The 19,397-nt window shown below is 40.7% G+C and overlaps 1 protein-coding gene across 4 annotated transcripts in view; it reads right to left on the bottom strand.

Moving 5' to 3' along the window:
• Positions 1-13,971, bottom strand: part of OS9 (OS9 endoplasmic reticulum lectin) — a 33,121-nt gene extending 19,150 nt beyond the window's left edge. For all 4 annotated transcript variants that reach the window (XM_032348795.1, XM_032348797.1, XM_032348796.1 and 1 more), the window contains exons 1-5: positions 13,774-13,971; positions 13,181-13,357; positions 12,273-12,336; positions 12,067-12,143; positions 11,784-11,882 (exon numbers count right to left, since the gene is read on the bottom strand). In XM_032348795.1, coding sequence (XP_032204686.1) covers positions 11,784-11,882; positions 12,067-12,143; positions 12,273-12,336; positions 13,181-13,357; positions 13,774-13,935 — 579 coding nt within the window. In that variant the 5' untranslated portion in view covers positions 13,936-13,971. The remainder of the gene's footprint in view (positions 1-11,783; positions 11,883-12,066; positions 12,144-12,272; positions 12,337-13,180; positions 13,358-13,773) is intronic.
• Positions 13,972-19,397: the final 5,426 nt, after the last annotated feature.

The following is a 19,397-nucleotide window of genomic DNA, read 5'->3' as shown; positions in this document are numbered from 1 at the left end:
TCCCCATCATGGGGTCATGAATTTGAGCCCCACGTGGGGGGAGTTTACTTACAAATAAAATCTCTGAGGAGCACCTGGGTGACTTAGTTGGTTGAGTGCCCTAACTCATCCAGAAAAAGACAATCATCATTATGATCTCACTCATATGTAGAATTTAAAATAGTGGATCAAATAAATAAATAAATAAATAAAACAGAGGATCATAGGGGAAGAGAGGGAAAAACAAAACAAAATGAAATCAGAGAGGGAGACAAACCATGAGAGACTCTTGATCATAGCAAACGAACTGAGCGTTGCTGGAGGGGAGGAGGATGGGGGGATGTGGTAACTGGGTGATGGACATTAAGGAAGGCACATGATGCAATGAGCACTGGGTATTATATAAGACTGATGAATCACTGACCTCTACCTCTAAAACTAGTAATACATTATATGTTAATTAACTGAATTCAAATTAAAAAATACTGAAAAGAAAAAGAATTTTTTAAGTGTGGAAAAAAATTCAAGAAGCTTGGAAAAGAAACGAATAAACATAAGGAAAAAAGAAAGAAATAATAAAGATAAAATAATGATGTTATTGAAATAGTAAACAGAGTGGAAAAACAAAGTCAAAACGCAGCTCTTGGACTAACAGACAAATCTCTAGCAAGACAGATCAACAAAAAGAGAAAAGGCAAAGTCAATATTAGGAATTAAAAAGGGGACAGATCTATAAAAAGTGATTATTAAAAATAAAACATTATAATTTTATGTTAATATATTTGAAAATTTAGATAATTAAATAATGTCCTATGGAACTGTAACTTGTTAATGCTTCATGCATTAATACGAAAAATTCTTACCATTTAATAAATTAAATCAGTAGTAAAAACCATCCGCACAATACACAATATACAGTATTGTGGTATACTGGGACAAGGTGGTTTTAGAGAGTTCTCCCAAACTTTTAAAGAATAGATTAATTAAAAAAAAAAAAGAATGACTAATTCCTATCTCAGCAAACTGTTGCAGAGAACAAGGAAAGAGAGAAGCTTTTCAAGACATTTATGAAGCTAATATAACTTGATACAAAGACAAGACTAAAACAATACAAGAAAATTGTAGACCAATTCACTTATGAAAACAGCTATAAAAATCAATTAAAATATCAGGAAACTGAATATATCAAGGTATTAAGAATATTTCGAGGGGCACCTGACTGGCTCAGTTGGTAGAACACGGGATTCTTAATCTCAGGGTTGTCATTGGAATCCCATGTTGGGTGTAGAGATTACTTAAAAATAAAATCTTAAAAAAATACTTTATGACCATGAATTATTCCATAAATCTAAGGGTAAAAAAAAATTTAAGAAAATGAATTAGCTGAATTCACCATATTAAAAAATAAAGATGAAAAGCCATTTAACCATCTTGATACAGAAAAAACGTATTAAAATTCCACACCTACCCATGATGAAAATATTTCCCAAACTAGGAATAAAATGGATCTTTATTCACCTGATAAAGGGTGACTACAAAAAGCCTACAGGAAAACATCATTTTAATAGTGTAACTTCAGGAATACTCCCTTTAAAGTCAGAACAAGCCAAGGATGCCCACCATAGCCACTTCTATTGTACTGCAGGTATAAGAAAAATAAAATATATAAGGATTAGAAAGGAAGAAACCAAAGTCTTGCTATTTGCAGATGACATAATTATTCACAGAGAAAATCCATGAGAACCTGCAAACTATTAGGAATGAGAGTCCAGTAAAGCTGTGAACATAAGATCAATATATAAAATTAATAATGTGACCATACCCCAGCAATACTCAATCAGAAAATGCAATTTTCAAAAGATGCCATTTACAGGGCACCTGGGTGACCCAGTCAGTTGAGCATCTGACTCTTAATTTCAGCTCAGGTCATGATCTCAGGGTCCTGGGATTCAGGCCTACATCGGGTTCAATGCTCAATGAGAGGTCTGCTAGAGATTCTCTCTCTCTCTCTCTCTCTCTCACTGCCCCCCCTCAAATGGATAAATCTTATCCATTTAATAAATAAAAAATAAATAAAAATAAAAAAATAAAAGATGCCATTTATAATAGCATCAAAAACTATAAGGTACCTGTATGCTTGAAACATTTGCCTACACACAAGACACAAATAAAAGCTAAAAGATATCTAGAACTAACCTCACATGAGATATACAAAAGCTATCATAGAGAAAATTAAAGTCTTACTAAAGTACAAGGCAATAAGTAAATAGAAGTATACATTACGTTCATGGTGAATGAACAGTCAATATCATAAAATACCAATTCTCTCCAAATTAATATAAAATTCAGGGTAATTCCAATTAAAATCCCCAAGAGTTTTTTCACAGAACTTGTCCAACAATCTCAGTTTTGAAATCTGAAGGGAAAAAATGCCCATTATCAGATATCAAGACTTACTAAAAAGCTATAGTCCTTAAAACAATGTGGTATTGGTATAAGAATAGACAGACTAATGAAACAAAGGAGAAGCCAAGGAAATGCATATACACATATATGGCAACCTGATAAATGCCTGATGTGGCACTACAAAGTATGTGCTGCTCAATAAATGATGCTGCGACAGTCAGTTATCCAGATGAAAAATAGGTATATTTAGGTTCCAAGCTGACATGATAAATTAAATTAATTTATTGAATTAAAGTCCAACATATGAGAAGAAAACTTCTATAATTTGAAAAATATAAACAGGACCTTTCCTATTAACAAAAGACATAAAATATACAAACTTTAAAGAAAAAGATTGATATTTTTAATCATATTGGAATTTTTAAAATTTTAAATTAAAAGTACATTGGCAATACTATGAACAAAAGAAAAAGACAGCTAAGATAGAGAGAATGTAGATGACCAAGGAAATAAATCTGGAATACATAAAGAATGCCTTCCTAACTCATTCTGTAAGGCTAACACTACCCTGATTCCAAACCCAGACAAAGATATTACAAGAAAACTATAGACCAAGATCCCTTGTAAATACAAATGCAAAATTTCTCAGCAAAATACTAGCAAACCAAATTAAGTACCATATTGAAAGCAACATGCATCATGATTTATGTGGGTTTTATTCCAGGAATGCAAAGATGGCCCAATATACAAAAATCAATCTGCATGCCACAATACATCACATCAAGAGAATGAAGAAAAAAGCCTTATGATCATCTCAATTGATGTGAACAAAGCATTTGACAAGAGCCAACACACTTTCCTGATAAAAATCACTTCATAAACTAGGAATAGAAGATGATATCAACACAATAAAGGCCACGAAAGAAAACCCACAGCTAACATCATAATCAATGGTGAAAGACCAAAAGCTGTTCCACTAATAACAGGAACAAGATAAGGATGCTCACTTTATGCCACTTCTTTTTTTTTTTTTTTAAGATTTTATTTATTTATTTGACAGAGAGAAATCACAAGTAGACGGAGAGGCAGGCAGAGAGAGAGAGAGGGAAGCAGGCTCCCTGCTGAGCAGAGAGCCTGATGCGGGACTCAATCCCAGGACCCTGAGATCATGACCTGAGCCGAAGGCAGCGCTTAACCCACTGAGCCACCCAGGCGCCCCCACTTTATGCCACTTCTATTTTACACGGTACTGGAAGTTCTAAGCAGAGCAATTAGGCAAGAAAAAGAAATAAAGGGCATTCAAATTGGAAAGAATGAAGTAAAATAAAATCGTCTCTATTCATAGCGATATGATATTACACATAGAAAATCCAAAAGAACATACACACACAAAAAAACTGTTACAGCCAATAAATGGATTCAGCAAAGTTGCAGGATATAAAATCAACCTGCAGGGCGCCTGGGTGGCTCAGTGGGTTAAGCCGCTGCCTTCGGCTCAGGTCATGATCTCAGGGTCCTGAGATCGAGTCCCGCATCGGGCTCTCTGCTCAGCAGGGAGCCTGCTTCCTCCTCTCTCTCTCTCTGCCTGCCTCTCTGCCTACTTGTGATCTCTCTCTGTCAAATAAATAAATAAAATCTTAAAATAAAATAAAATAAAATAAAATCAACCTGCAAATATTAGTTGTATTTCTGTATATTTGTAATAAACAAGCTAAAAGAGAAATTTAAAAAAAATTTTCACTTACAATAGCATCAAAAAACAAACTACTTAGATAAATTTATCCAAGGAGGTGAAAGACTTGCATATGGAAAATTACAAAATATTACAGAAAGAAATTATAGAAGATACAAATAAATGAAAAGACATCCTATGTTCATGGATTAGAAAACTTAAGATGGCAGTACTATACAAAGTGATCTACATATTCAATATAATCTCTATCCAAATCCCAATGGCCTTTTTTATAGAGAAAAACCCATTTTAAATTCATATAGAATTTCAAGGGATCTCATACACAGAACAATCTCAAAAAAAGAACAAAGTTGGAAGACTCAACACTTCCTAAATTCAAAACTTACTGCAAAGCCACAGCAATCAAAACAGTCTGTTATTGTCATTGGCATAGACAAACAGACCAATGGAGTAGAACAGAGCTCAGAAATAAACCCTAACATACTTGCTCATTTGATTTTCAACAAGGGTACTAAGAACATTCAAAAGGACAAGGATAGATTTAACAAATGGTGCCAGAAAAACTGGATATTTACATGCAAGTGAATGAAGTTGGATCCTTATCTTACTTTGTATACAAAAATCAACTCAAGGGATGCCTTCCTGGCTCAGTTGGTTAAGCACCTGCCTTTGGCTCAGCTCATGATCTTGGGGTCTTGCAATTGAGCCCTGCATGCGGGTCCTTGCTCAGGGAGCAGCCTGCTTCTCCATCTCCCTCTGCCCCTGCCCCCTACTGGTGCATTCTCTCTCTCTCTCTCTCTCTCTCTCTCTCAAATAAAGTTAAAAAAAATTTTTTTAAATCAACTCAACCATGACCTTGAAATAGGTAATGATTTCTTAAATATGAGGCCAAAAGCACAGGCAATAAAAGAAAAAAACAGGCAAATTAGACCTCATCAGAACAGAAAATTGTTATGCATGAAAAAATACTATTAACAGAGTGAAAAAGCAGGGGGTGCCTGGTTGGCTCAATTGGTAGAGCATGTGACTCTTGATCTCAGGGTCATGAGCTCAAGCCCCACATTAGGCATGGAGCCTATTAAAAAAGAGAGAGAGTAAAAAAGAAACCCACAGAATGGGAAAAAAATACTTGCAAATCATGTATCTGACAAATGATTACTATCCAGACTATATAAAGAACTCCCCACAACAATTTTAAAAAAATAGCCCAATTAAAAAATGGGAAAGGATTTAAATGGACATTTCTCCAAAGATAAACAAATGGCCAATAAGTACATGGAAAGATGCTTAACATCATTTGTCATTAAGAAAATGAGAATCAAAACCACAATGAGATACCACTTCATACCCATTAGGATGGTTATTACAAAACACAGTAATAATAAGTATCAGAGAGGGTGTTGAAAAACTGGGAGTTTTTGTGCATTGTTAATGGGAATGTATAGTGCAGCTGCTGTGGAAAACAATTTGGCAATTCCTTAAAAAGCTACACAAAGAATTACCATGAGGTATATTTCTGTCCTAGGTATATACCCAAAAAGAATTTCGAGCAGGGACTCAAAACACATGCTTATACACCAATGTTCATTGCAACATCATTCACAATAGCCAAAAGGTGGAAGCACCAAAATATCTACCCACCGATAGATGAACAGATAGGCTAAATACCATATACACATACAATGGAATATTACCAAATGTTCCACAAAAGGAATATGCTATAAAAAGAAATAAGATTCTGATACATACCACAACATGGATGAACTTTGAAAACATTATGTTCAGTGAAATAAGCCAGACACACACAAAAGGGCTAATATTGTGTGATTCTACTTATATGAGGTACCCAGAACAAGCAAATTCATAGAGATAGAAAGCAGAACAGAGAGTGGGGAAGGGGGAGAAATGCAGAATTATTTCTTAATGGGTATAGAGTTTGGGATGATGAAAAAGTTACATAAATAGTGGTAATAGGTGTATAACATTGTTAATGCAGTTAATGCCACTGAATTGTACACCTAAAAATTGTTAAAATGGTAACTTCCATATCCATTTTGCCATAACCTAAAAAAATAATAAAAATAAATGAATACCTACACATTAAAAAGACATTGAAAAAATGGGCAATGCACCAAACTCACCAATAAAATATGCATTCCTGATAACTCCGTTATTCTACTTCTAGGTTTTTACCTCAGACAAACTCTTGCACACTCACAATGACCTACATTGCAGCACTGTGTGTAAGAGCATTTGAGTTGAAACCCAACCATTCCTTAGTAGAGGGATAGTAAGTAAACAATGAAACACAACACAGCCATCAAAATCATTGAACTAGATCTCCATGTCATGTCACAGAATAGCAAACATTGATTAGTGAAAAAGCAAGTTTATACCACTAACGTATAATTTTAAAATACAAAACAATATGTATTGTCTATGATATGTGTACAACTAATAAAAGTACAAAGCATGCATGGGGATGGTTGTGGTTGTTTCTGGCAAGGAGGGAGAGGAAAGAAATGAAAGGGAGGGCTTTAACTGTATCATTAGCATTTTGTTCCTTTCTGATGGCAAAATGTTAACATCTGTTTCCCTTGGCAGTGGATATATGGGTCTCTAGGACATTATTTTCTGTAAGTTTGAAATGTTTCATAATTAGAAATTAGAAAAGGAAACATCTTAGATCTCTGTGAAATCTTAACATAAGAATTGAGATGGGGATTCAAGTTTGTTTAATTCAAGGTGGCTAGTCATTCCCAAACTCCACCGGGACAGCACTTTTACCAAACACCATGCACACTACTCCTACCCAGGAGACATTGGGAAGCTGAACTTCACAGTGGTTGGCCTGGAGGGGGGAGGTTTACTCAATCACGAAGGCAATGAACTTGGGTGGTCTATCAGGATATAAGAACTAAAAAATGAGAAACAGCCAAACAGGAATGCCCTCAACTGTCTGCCACTAAAACCTCCAGATTCCCCAACAAGTCATTTCTGTGACGACCCTACATACGCTCAGGGTAACTGCTCCTGTGTTCCCTATCCCGGCCCTGCCCACATTCTCTTCCCTATCATTCTCCTGTGACTCAGTCTCTCCTTTCTGCCAGGTCCACCCAACAGCATTTACATATGCTCCCATCTTTAAGTGGTACTTAAAACAAAGTACCACTCTCCCCAACCTCATAATCCCTCTAACTAGGGCTCGCCTTTCACTTCCCCTTCACACTCAGACTTCTTCCACATCTTCACCTGAAAGTGCTGTAGCAAAGATCACCAATGACCTCTGCTCTGTAGCAAAGATCACCAACTGCTGTAGCAAAGATCACCAATGACCTCTGCTCTGTAGCAAAGATCAACAATGACTCTGGGAGTAGAGGACTTAAACTTTTCATCTGGTTCCCATGCCAATGGTCTGAATTTTCATTTCCTTGTGCATGCATACTTTGCTTTTATTAAAATTCCCATGATCACCTACAAGCAGTTTTTAATTCTCTTCCCTGAAGGTTCAGATGCAACTGTTGCCATGGACCAGTCCCTCCTTGGGTTGCATCGCTGTATCTCCTTTGTGACCCCTTCTTCTCGGCAGAGCCCCCCTTCGGCCCATGCTTTCAACAATGGCTTCCTTAACATTCTGTTCCACTTTTCTCACTATTTACTGTTTCTTTGGGAGGATTTTACCCAGACCCTGACTCCAATTATAGCCAGTATGTTGATGACTCCCAGCCCCCTGGGTTCAATTTGGATCTGTCTCCTGTGATCCAGACCCACAGATACAACAGCCTCCTCAGAAATCTCTTGAGTCTTCAGCCACCAAAATCATCATACTCAACACCAGAACCATCCTTTTCCTTCACCAGACCTATCCTCTTTCTACTATACCTAACTCAGTAACAGGAACCACCATCCAGTTGCACAAGCCAGAAACCCAAGAATCCTACTCTATTGACTCTGTCCTCTAAATCTCCTCTGGAGTTCACATTTCTTCATTCCTGGGCCACCTTCTTTTCTCACCTGGATTGCTGCAACCACCTCCTAACTGGCCTCCAACCATTTGCTACACTCCAGCCAGAGTGAACTTTCCAAACCAAAATTGGATATGTCATCATTCTGCTTCAAATATTTCCCTGGCTTACCCCTTGGTTCTCAGATTGTCCAAACTCTTCAACATAGCTACAGAAAGTCAGAGCTTTCTGACGTATAAACTGTCCCCTAACATTTGCTTAGCCTCACCTCCCACACTCCCTGCCTGCAATTCTCTCCAGTCACCGTGAATAGGAATCAATTGCCCCTTGCCTCCAGGCCTTTGGCACCTACCATACCTGCCACCTTCAATGCCCTCTTCCCTCTCCCACTCCTCTACCACTGCTAGACTAACTCCTTAGCCTTCAACTCTCAGTTCAAAGGTTACATTCTCCAGAAAGCTTCCCCTTTACCTAGACTTGGTCATTTCCTTTACTGTGTGGCCTCCTACGATATTTACTTCACCAGACAGTCTTTATCCTGCTTGTTGTGGCTGCTTATTTAATGTCTGTCTCCTGAGAGCAGGACTCGGTCTCTCAGTCACCATTTTATCCCCAGTTTCTATTACAGTGCTTGGCACAAGACATCTCTTCAATAAATGAGAGGAAAATGCAGTCTTTGCCCTTGGTTCTTAGCCTACTGAAGCTACAAATAATAATAAAGAAAGAGGGGAGCATGGGTGGCTCATTTAAGCATCTCACTCCTGATCTCAACTCAAGCCTTGATCTCAGGGTTGTGAGTTCAAGCCCCACACTGGGCTCCATGCTGGGAATGGAGCCTACTTAAAAACAATAATATAAAGTAAGTGCTATAATAGATTATATACGTGTGTAAATGCTTGTGGGTTGTATGGTCTGAATGTTTTTGTCCCCCTAAACATCTATGCCCAATGAAATGGTATTAGAAAGTAGAACCTTTGGGAAGTGCTTGGGTTATAAGGGTGGAACCTTCACGAATGGGATTAATGCTCTTATAAAAGAGTTCCCTAGCCCCTTTTACCTGTGAGAATAAACAAGTCTACAACCTGAAAGAGGGCCCTCACCACACCACAGTGGCACACCGATCTCTGACTTCCAGGTTCCAGAACTGTAAGAAAAAAATTTCTGCAGATAAGTTACTCAGTCTGCAGTATTTTCTTTTAGCAGCCCGAATAGATTAAGCCATGAATATATGTGGACGTAGATATATGTATATGAATGCTAACTAGAGGCGCCTGGGTGGCTCAGTCAGTTAAACGTCTGCCTCAGGCTCAGGTCATAATCCCAGAGTCCTGGGATCGAGCCCCGCATCAGGCTCCCAGCTCAGTGGGAGGCCTGCTTCTCCCTCTCCCACTCCCCCTGCTTGTGTTCCCTCTCTAGCCGTCACTCTCTCTATTAAATAAATAAAATCTTTTTTAAAAATGCTGAAGAAACCATCTGGATTAGCCAAAAAAGTTCACATGAGATAAATGACATTTGAACTGCCTTATCACTTGTTCAACAAATAATTTCTGGGCACCTTCTTGGTGCCAGGCACCGTTCCAGGCACCAAAGATATAGCAGAAAATAAGACAGACAAAAAAAATCTAAAAAAGTAAAGTCCCTGCCTTCCTGGAGCTTATTCCAGTTGGGAAGACTGAGAGAGATATTAAACTCAAACAAATAAGATAACTTCAGGAAATGATACATGCTTTCAAGAATATAAAACACTGGGGCGCCTGGGTGGCTCAGTGGGTTAAAGCCTCTGCCTTCGGCTCAGGTCATGATCCCAGGGTCCTGGGATCGAGCCCCGCGTTGGGCTCTCTGCTCAGCAGGGAGCCTGCTTCCCCTTCTCTCTCTGCCTGCCTCTCTGCCTACTTGTGACCTCTATCTGTCAAATAAATAAATAAAATCTTTAAAAAAAATTAAAAAAAGAATATAAAACCCTGTTAGGTGTTTACCAGTAAGGGGACAGAAGGATGGGTGTGTTCTGTGTGCCTACTTTAGGGCTCCCTGTGCAGGTGTCACAGAGATATATAACCTTAATGAGGGGATGGAACCAAGCACCTGCAGATCTGGAGGAAGCTTTAGGCAGAGGAAACAACAAGACCCATTGATTCACAGAACAGAAAGTAGGCCAGCGGGGCAGAAGCACAATGAGTATTTATAGCTCCAGCCCAGACCTCATCCCTGAACTCCAGAATCACAGAGCCAACTTCCAACTGGACATCACCACTGAAGGTTTATATCATTTTGACTTTTATATGTCTAACACCTACCTGCTTTCCCCTCCAAACCCATTCCTTCCCATTTTAGTAAATGACAGGTTGCATTGTTCCAGCTCCTCAAACTAAAAATCCTGGAGTCATACTTGATTCCACCCCATATCTAATCCATCAGCAAATCTTTTTTTTTTTTAAAGATTTTATTTATTCATTTGACACAGAGAGATCACAAGTAGGCAGAGAGAGAGAGAGGAGGAAGCAGGCTCCCCGCGGAGCAGAGAACCCGATGCGGGACTCGATCCCAGGACCCTGAGATCATGACCTGAGCCGAAGGCAGCGGCTTAACCCACTGAGCCACCCAGGTGCCCCTCCATCAGCAAATCTTATTGGCTCCACCTTCAAAATATATCCAGAATCTGAGGTCTGCCCACCACCTCCACGGCCACCCCAGTCTTGCTGAAGTATTTGGATGTTAGCCTTTGTGCAAGGCGGAATCACTGAAGGTTTCCCAAGACTGGACAGAGAAGTGACACTTGCCATAGAGGTGTTATGGGAGTCAACTCACACCAGTTCACAACAGCCAACTGGTAAATGTTTAGGATATGTTGCAAGATGGTTGACATCAGAGTGACAGCATGAATTTGGCCATGGTAGGAATATTTATACCACAGATATTGGCAAACCTGACAAATCAAGGCTCCCCCCTCCCCACCCCCAACTCTATCCTGGTGACCAGAGTCTTCAACAACTACCAGAACACAACTGCATGTGAAAATCTGTATTACAGAAAGATAATTCCTGTGTGGTCAGGTGCGTAATTCTGTTCTCTGTAGGTGGTTATGTTTGTGAATACACATTAGAAGCACCTGAAGAACCTTTCCCACCATACATCCACCTGCTTGCCTGAATTCAATTCAGGACCACTAGATCAGGAACACCTGTTAAGAGGCTGCTGGCAGTGATGCAGGTGAGAGATGAAGGTGCCAAGCACAGGAAAGAAGAAAGTGGTCAGTGAAATCTAAACAGAGAATGAACAGGCTTTGTCATTTATTCTGAGAAAACTAGATTCCTTTCCTTCACACTGCTCCTCAGTTTGTAGTTACAGACATTTCTGAAACTACATGTCTTAACATGTCTTCCTGTCTAGACTGAGGTCAGGGGCTGCATGTTTGCTGACCACTGTGTGCCCAGAGCAGAGCCCAGTGCCTACACCAGTACCACCTCACTGACAAGTCCCTCCAGGAAGAAAGGAAGAGTCAGAAATGACGCTTAGGTGATAAGGGAAGAAATATGGAAAAAACAAACAGGCGTGGCTAGGGGATCCAAGGGAAGGATTTGGGAAGTGTTGACTTTAAGTGCCTCAGACTATCCAGCTACCAGCTGGAAAAGGAGTCTTAAACTTAAGAGTTTTGGGTCTGGAGGAGACCTTCTGGAGTCTAACATGCAACCCTGCCCTCCTCCCTTAAAATCTAAATTGTCAACTTCCCTCCTGAGACTCACCCGAACCTCAGCCTCCCGTGGCCTCCCGTTGAGGTCGCACTTGGACCCATTGCCATAGGTCTGGCTGTGGTAGCGTTTCAGGCGATGCTGCTTGGAGGCCTGGGGAGGACATTAAGAAGGAGGGTGGGGGCAGAAGAAAGACCGCAAAGAGGAAGAATGGCACTTTGTCCTAATGGCCACCAAGCCCCAAGCAATATGTCAGCTAAGTCCGCCCCTCCTCTTCTGATCAGGGTTTAGTCTACAGCCAGGACCCCATTCTCTCCCAATCCCAGACCCCTGCCACCTTGGCTGTCTCATCATCCCAGTCGAAGGCCGATTGGTAATAGCCGAGATAGAGGACTTCACCTTTGATCTCTGAATCTACAAGAGAAATCACAGTGGAGCACCATTACTCCCTTCTAAGAGGACCAAGAGGGAAGGGGACTGGGAGGGCAGGTCACCTTCCATGACATGGTGCTGAGGGCTTAGGGAAAATGTAGCGTGAGTCACCTTCCATGTGGTACTGCTGGATGTGGCGTCCATAACAGAATTCATACGTCCACCAGTCCTTGGTCTGACAATAAAAAATGAACAATCAAGGGGATAGAGTGCAGATGTCTCTGCTTGGAACCTGAATCTCTCCTGGCTCCAAGACACATAACCTTACAACTACTTCTCCTCCCGCCTACTTCCGCACTCCATTCTCCAGATTCTCAGAGAGGAGCAAGGGCTGCTTTCCTTCTGTGACTGGAGAAATACCTCTAGGGTATGTTTTATACCTGTAGTCTTTCCACTCCCTTTCTAAAAATTTTTTTTAAATCCTCTTTCTTATCAAGATAAGAAATCGTGATATCCTTGAAGCACTCAGACCAGGAAAATACAGAATATTCAAATACTAATTGAACTTCTACAACATTCCTTGTGCTGTTCTAGCCACTGGGGATACAGCCATGAACAAGATAAATTCTCTGACCTCATGGACTCACATTACAGAGCAAAATTAAATGAACTGATGATTCAGTTGGTAAGATGATTTCAGATCATGAAAAATGCTATGATGAAAATAAAATAGGATACTGGGCAGAGAGTGACAGGGGCAGGGGGTGACTTTACCAGAAAGGCATCTCTAAGACAGTATCCTTACTACCCACACTGACTCTCCTCAGGCACCTCAGTCTTGGCTTAACTATTACTCTACAATCTTCTATCCTAACCCTCCTCTACATTCAGCAAAGTGTCATCAGTAGTTGCAAGATTCTTTGCTTCTTTCCTGTCTGTACAATATGTCTGCTCCCCTAATGGCCTTCTTAACTCTCCCGAGGTCCTCTCAATCCCTCTTCATTCATGGGCACTCTGGCTCCCAGATAGATAGCCAGCTCCCAAGCCCTCATTCCACCCCCGCCCCCACCCCCTTTCACCTTCAGCAGGCAAGGAGCATCTTTCATTGGGCTCAACAACTCAGGGATCCCAGGCCCTCGGTAAGCAGGTGCCTCCTCCTCCCTTTCACGCTGGAAGTGAATAGCTCCAGCTGGCAGGCGACATTCATAGCGCTGTTTGTACTTAGAGGAGACAATCACCACGTCGGAAGCTTGGCTCTGGGAAAGAAGGGAGGATGGGGGGTGGGCAGGGAGGCAAACAGAGGCTGGGATTAGAGAGAACAACGAGACCCCTCTTCGGATCCTGGGGAAGAGCCCAGTCAAGTCAGAATGAGCCACCAGTCCTCCAGCTGTGTTTGGCGGGTGAGGGGAGAGAGCCCTCCCACTTCTCGCGGGGCGGAGTCTGGGTGCTCTGATCAGGAACTGAAGCTGACAGCGGGAAGCCCCACCCCTCCCAGTCCCTAGCCCCAGGGGAATGGGTCTCAATCAATGAGCCTTAAGAGTCATCGTAAAACTCCTACCTACTCTTCCCGATTCTTCTTAGGCTACCGCTGCAGACTCCACAGCTGCCCTTCTTCCTCCACCTTTTCCCTCTTTCCCTTGCCCCAGACCCTGGCCACTCCACGCCTCCTCACCTGCCCTCCCATGACAGGCAATGGCAGGATCTCGATCCCATAACGCATCTCACTCAGCTCCTCTAGATTCAGGCTGCCGACACCGCCAGTCAGACTTGCGGGTAATAGGATCCCCAGAAGCAGCAGCCACAACAGACTGGACAGCAGCGTTTCCGCCGCCATCTTTCGTTCACCTTCTTACCCAGAGCAGCTCCTTCCGCCCTAAACCTGGCAGCGGCCTCACCCCGCCCATGAACGCCGCAAGGTCTCATTGGCTGGACAGCCTATCGCTCTCACCTACTCTGTTCCTATTTGTAAACAGGGTCACGAAGCCCAGGGGGAGGCGGACCACGACGGCAAGCAAAACCGCTTACTGCTCCTGATTGGTCAGAGAGGCCAACCAATTATCGCCGAGATCAGACCCCCTCCCGGCCTCTCCCGTAGCCTGAGAGGCGCGGGCTAATGCTCTGGCTCTTTGAAGTAATTTTTCTCTCTTCGCCCTACTGTCTTGCGCGTCTCTCTCTCTCTCTCTCTCTCTCCCTCTCCCTCTCCCTCTCCCTCTCCCTCTCCCTCTCCCTCTCCCTCTCCCTCTCCCTCTCTTTTTTTAGACGTTTCTTGCATTGTAGACTGCTTCCGCCAGGTGGAGGATTGAAGCCAATGGGTGAGAAGCCAATGGGTGAGTGCACGCAAAACCCATGAAAGTTACTTAATACTTGTTGCAAAACAATTATGTAAAAACATTCCTCTTTTCACATATGCATACAGCTTTAGGGCAGTCTGGTAATCAGTGTCAAAACCTTTCTACGCGATCCTATACTTGTCTTCCAAAAAAAATTACCCTAAAGAAATAACAGTGGCATCCAGTTAAAGACTGGGGTTGGGGTGGGGGGAAAATTCCCGTGTTATCCTCCAGGCCCAGAAAGGGAAAGGAGACGACAGCAGCAATATTTTAGAAACTAGAAAACAAATGGAGGAATGGTAACAGGCTTAGCAAACCCGAGAAATTTATTCCTAAACAAAGAGCATGAATATACTTTTGGAAAAACTCCTCTGGCGAATGTGACCAGTCCAAAAGACAAATCCCAAAGATACTTTCATCAGGGTTCTCTTAACGAAATAGACGAAAGAATCCTACAGTTAGGCCCTTGGCCCGCATGTCCCAGCTCTCATAGGTCTTACCAACTTTTTACTGTCCCCGCTCTAAAATAAAAGCAGGCTGCCAAGGATCATTAGACATTTAAGGAAATCCTTTTATATACAAGAAAAAAACCAAGCAGACAAGAAAAAAAAAAGCAATTTAAGATTTTATTTATTTTGACAGAGATCACAAGTAGGCAGAGAGGCAGACAGACAGAAAGGAGGAAGCAGGCTCCTTGCCGAGCAGAGAGCCTGATACGGGGCTGGATCCCAGGACCCAGAGATCATAACCTGAGCTGAAGGCAGAGGCTTTAACCCACTGAGCCACCCAGGCACCAAAAAAAAAAAAAAAAAAGCAATTTAGAAGAAACAGAAATTACAAGGGAAAAGGTCCTGGGTGGCTCAGGTGGTTAAGTGTCTGCCTTGCCTCAGGTCATGATCTCTGGGTCCTGGGATCAGGCCCCACATGGGGCTCTTTGCTCAGCAGGAGTCTGCTTCTCCCTCTCCTTCTCCCTCTCCTTCTGTGCACTCTCACTCTCACTTTTATTTATAAATAAATAAAATCTTGGGCGCCTGGGTGGCTCGGTGGGTTAGGCCGCTGCCTTGGGCTGGGTCGTGATCTCGGGGTCCTGGGATCGAGGCCCGCATCGGGCTCTCTGCTCGGCGGGGAGCCTGCTTCCCTCTCTCTCTCTCTGCCTGCCTCTCCGTCTACTTGTGATTTCTGTCTGTCAAGTAAATAAATAAAATCTTTAAAAAAATAAAAAATAAAATAAAATAAAATCTTAAAAAAGAAAGTGCAAGGGAGAAAAACTTTAAAATAAGACAAACCAAAAAAATGCATCATTAATATCCTCAGAGAAATAATATATTATATCCATAAAATAACAACAGGAAGCTATTTTATTTTTTTTAAGATTTTATTTATTTATTTGACAGAGAGAGATCACAAGTAGGCAGAGAGGCAGGCAGAGAGAGAGAGGAGGAAGCAGGCTCCCCGCGGAGCGGAGAGCCCGATGCGGGACTCGATCCCAGGACCCTGAGATCATGACCTGAGCCGAAGGCAGTGGCTTAACCCACTGAGCCACCCAGGCGCCCAACAGGAAGCTATTTTTAAAAGTAATTACTATGACCTGGTGATTCGTTGACCTGTACCCCTGGGGCTAATAATACATTATATGTTAATAAAAAAGAAAAAATTATTTTAAAAATGTAATTACTATGAAGATAAGCAAAAAGAGCTCTTGGAAATCAAAACTATGATAGCAGAAACAAAAATTCAATAGAAAGAATAGGGAGTAAAATTGAAAACAAATTTCCTCTACCTAAGGAAATCAATAAAAATTAGAGGATCAGCCCAGAAGGTTGAATATCTGAATAATGGGAGTTGTAGAAAGACAAAGAATCAGAAGGGAAGAAACAATTAAATCAGTTATTCAAAAGTATGCCCCTGAAATGAACAACTGAGACTCTAAATTATAAGGGCACACTATCCAGCAAAACAAATCAGACAAGACAAGACAAATCACTATTCAGCAAAACAAATCACACCAAGACACATCATTATAGAATTTCTGAACACTGGACACAGAGAAATAATTCTAAAAGCTTCCAAAGAGAAAGAACAAGTTGCATACAAGGATCAAAAATCAGAGCAGGGTGGTTTGCCTGAGTGTCTCAGTAGGTTAAGCATCTGCCTTCAGCTCAGTTCATGATCTCAGTGTCCTGGGATCAAGCCCTGCATTGGGCTCTCTGCTCAGCAGGGAGCCTCCTTCCCCCTCTCTCTCTGCCTGCCTCTCTGCCTACTTGTGATTTCTCTCTCTTTTGAGTAGATAAATAAAATCTTTAAAAAAAATCAGAATGGGGCACCTGCGTGGCTCAATCAGTTAAGCATCTGACTTCAGCTCAGGTCATGATCTCAGGGTTTGGGAATCAAGCCCCACATTGGATTTTGCCCTCAGCAGGGAGTCTACTTATCCCTCTATTCTTCCCCCCATCTCGTGCTCTTTCTCTCAAAAAAAATAAATAAAATATTTTTAAAAAGTCAGAACAGCATTAGGCTTACCAACTCAACCAAACTGTAAGGTAGAAGGCAATGGAAAAATGCCCTAAGGACTACAGATATTGTAATTGTCTGACACATATTATGAAATAATCATGCTTACTGAAAGAAATAAAAGAACACTGAAAGTACGTCAGAAAACAGAATGATCTAACATTTAAAATAGAGTTTCTAGAAATGAAAAGGCAAAGTTTTAAATTAAGAATTGAATAGATTAGGGCGCCTGGGTGGCTCAGTGGGTTAAGCCGCTGCCTTCGGCTCAGGTCATGATCTCAGGGTCCTGGGATCGAGTTCCGCATCGGGTTCTCTGCTCCGCGGGGAGCCTGCTTCCTCCTCTCTCTCTCTCTGCCTGCCTCTCTGCCTACTTGTGATCTCTCTGTGTCAAATGAATAAATAAAAATCTTTAAAAAAAAAAAGAATTGAATAGATTAGTAGTTTTAAGAAGCAATTATTCTTCATAGAAGAATTCCAGCTAATAAATGCAGAAGGAATAATAAACTGTCATTACGTTGCAGTTCTAATGAATTAATTTAGGCAATAGTCATTAATGACTGTCAGAAATATTATGTAAGAAGCTTATAGGTGAATCAAGCCCATACCATGTGCATACACTGATAACTTAACATCATGAAAAGAGAAACAATAAAACATTATGTGCTTTCTTAATGGGATACAATAGGAACCACAGAGCATTATCTAGGAAGGATTCTTGCAAAAAAAAAAAAAAACCCAAAACTGTAAATATAACTATCAGCTTACAGAAGTATAAGAAGTAGGAGATTATATTAAACAACACCATTAGGAATAAAATAGAATCAATGCCTCAGTTTCTTCAACAAAAACATGCAAGGAAAAATGGGGAGAGGGGAGAACTGTTATGGAATAAAAGAGGCTTAAGAAATATATCAACTAGGGGGCCTGGGTGTCTCAGTTGGTTAAGTGTCTGACTCTTGCTTTTGGTTAAGGTCATGATCTCAGGGTGATGAGACTGAGCACCATGTTGGACTCCACACTCAGCAGGGAGTCTGCTTGAGATTTTCTCCCTCTGCCTTTCTCCCTGAGCATACATCTCTGGCTCGCTCTCTCTCTGTCTAGTAAATGAATAAATCTTAAAAAAAAAAAGGAAATATATCAACCAAATGTAATATAGACTTTGTTTGTGTTCTGAATCAAATTATCTGTAGAAAAACTTTTATGAACTCATTAGGAAAATTTGGACACTTGTTGGATATTATATAATAGCAAGGTATCATTGTTAATTTGTTGGATGCAATAATGATGTTATGATTTTTTAACTTTTTTTTTATTAACATATAACATATTATTAGCCCCAGGAGTACAGGTCTGTGAATCGCCAAGTTTACACACTTCACAGCACTCACCATAGCAGATGTTATGGTTTTGTAAAAAAAAAAAAAAAAAATTGTCCTTATCTCTTAGAGATACATACTCATGTACTTACCAATGAAATGGTATAATGTCTAGCATTTGCATTAAAATAATTCTCTGGGAGTCTGAGAGAAACCGTTGGGGGAGACATGAAATAAATTGACCGTATTTTATAATAGTTGAAGCAGGATGATAAGTACATGGAGACTCATTTTACTTTACTTTTGATTGTATTTTAAATTTTTCATTTAAATTTTCTTTTAAAAAACTCAAAAAGCAGGCACCTGGGTGGCTCAATTGGTTAAGCAGCTGCCTTCGGTCAGGTCATGAACCTAGGGTCCTGGGACTGAGCCCCACATCGGGTTCCTTGTTCAGCAGGGAAAGTCTGAGATGTAAGAAAGAATGAAGTGGAGAATAGGTAAAAATCTTGCATGATCATTGGCAGTAAAAAACAATACTAAAATCTTCTGGGAGTATAATAACTATTAAGATAGAATGAAAACACATCAAAACAATAACCTATACATTGGGAGGTCAATGATTAAAATTAAATTGATCAGACAACAAAGAGAAATAAAAGGTATCCAAATTGACAATGAAGACGTCAAACTTCCTCTATTCGCAGATGACATGATTCTTTATATGGAAAACCCAAAAGACTCCACCCCCAAACTACTAGAACTCATACAGCAATTCAGCAATGTGGCAGGATACAAAGTCAATGTATCAGTGGCTTTCTTATACACTAACAATGAAAATACAGAAAGGGAAATTAGAGAATCAATTCCATTTACTATAGCACCAAGAACCATAAGATACCTGGGAATAAACCTACCCAAAGAAGTAAAGGATATGTACTCGAGGAACTACAGAACACTCATGAAAGAAATTGAAGAAGACACAAAAAGATGGAAGACCATTCCATGCTCTTGGATCGGAAGAATAAACATTGTTAAAATGTCTATACTGCCTAGAGCAATCTATACTTTTAATGCCATTCCGATCAAAATTCCACCGGTATTCTTCAAAGAGCTGGAGCAAATAATCCAAAAATTTGTAT

Source organism: Mustela erminea, chromosome 6, assembly GCF_009829155.1.
Source record: "Mustela erminea isolate mMusErm1 chromosome 6, mMusErm1.Pri, whole genome shotgun sequence".
NCBI lineage: Eukaryota > Metazoa > Chordata > Mammalia > Carnivora > Mustelidae > Mustela > Mustela erminea.
This window is presented reverse-complemented; position numbering and strand designations above follow the sequence as displayed.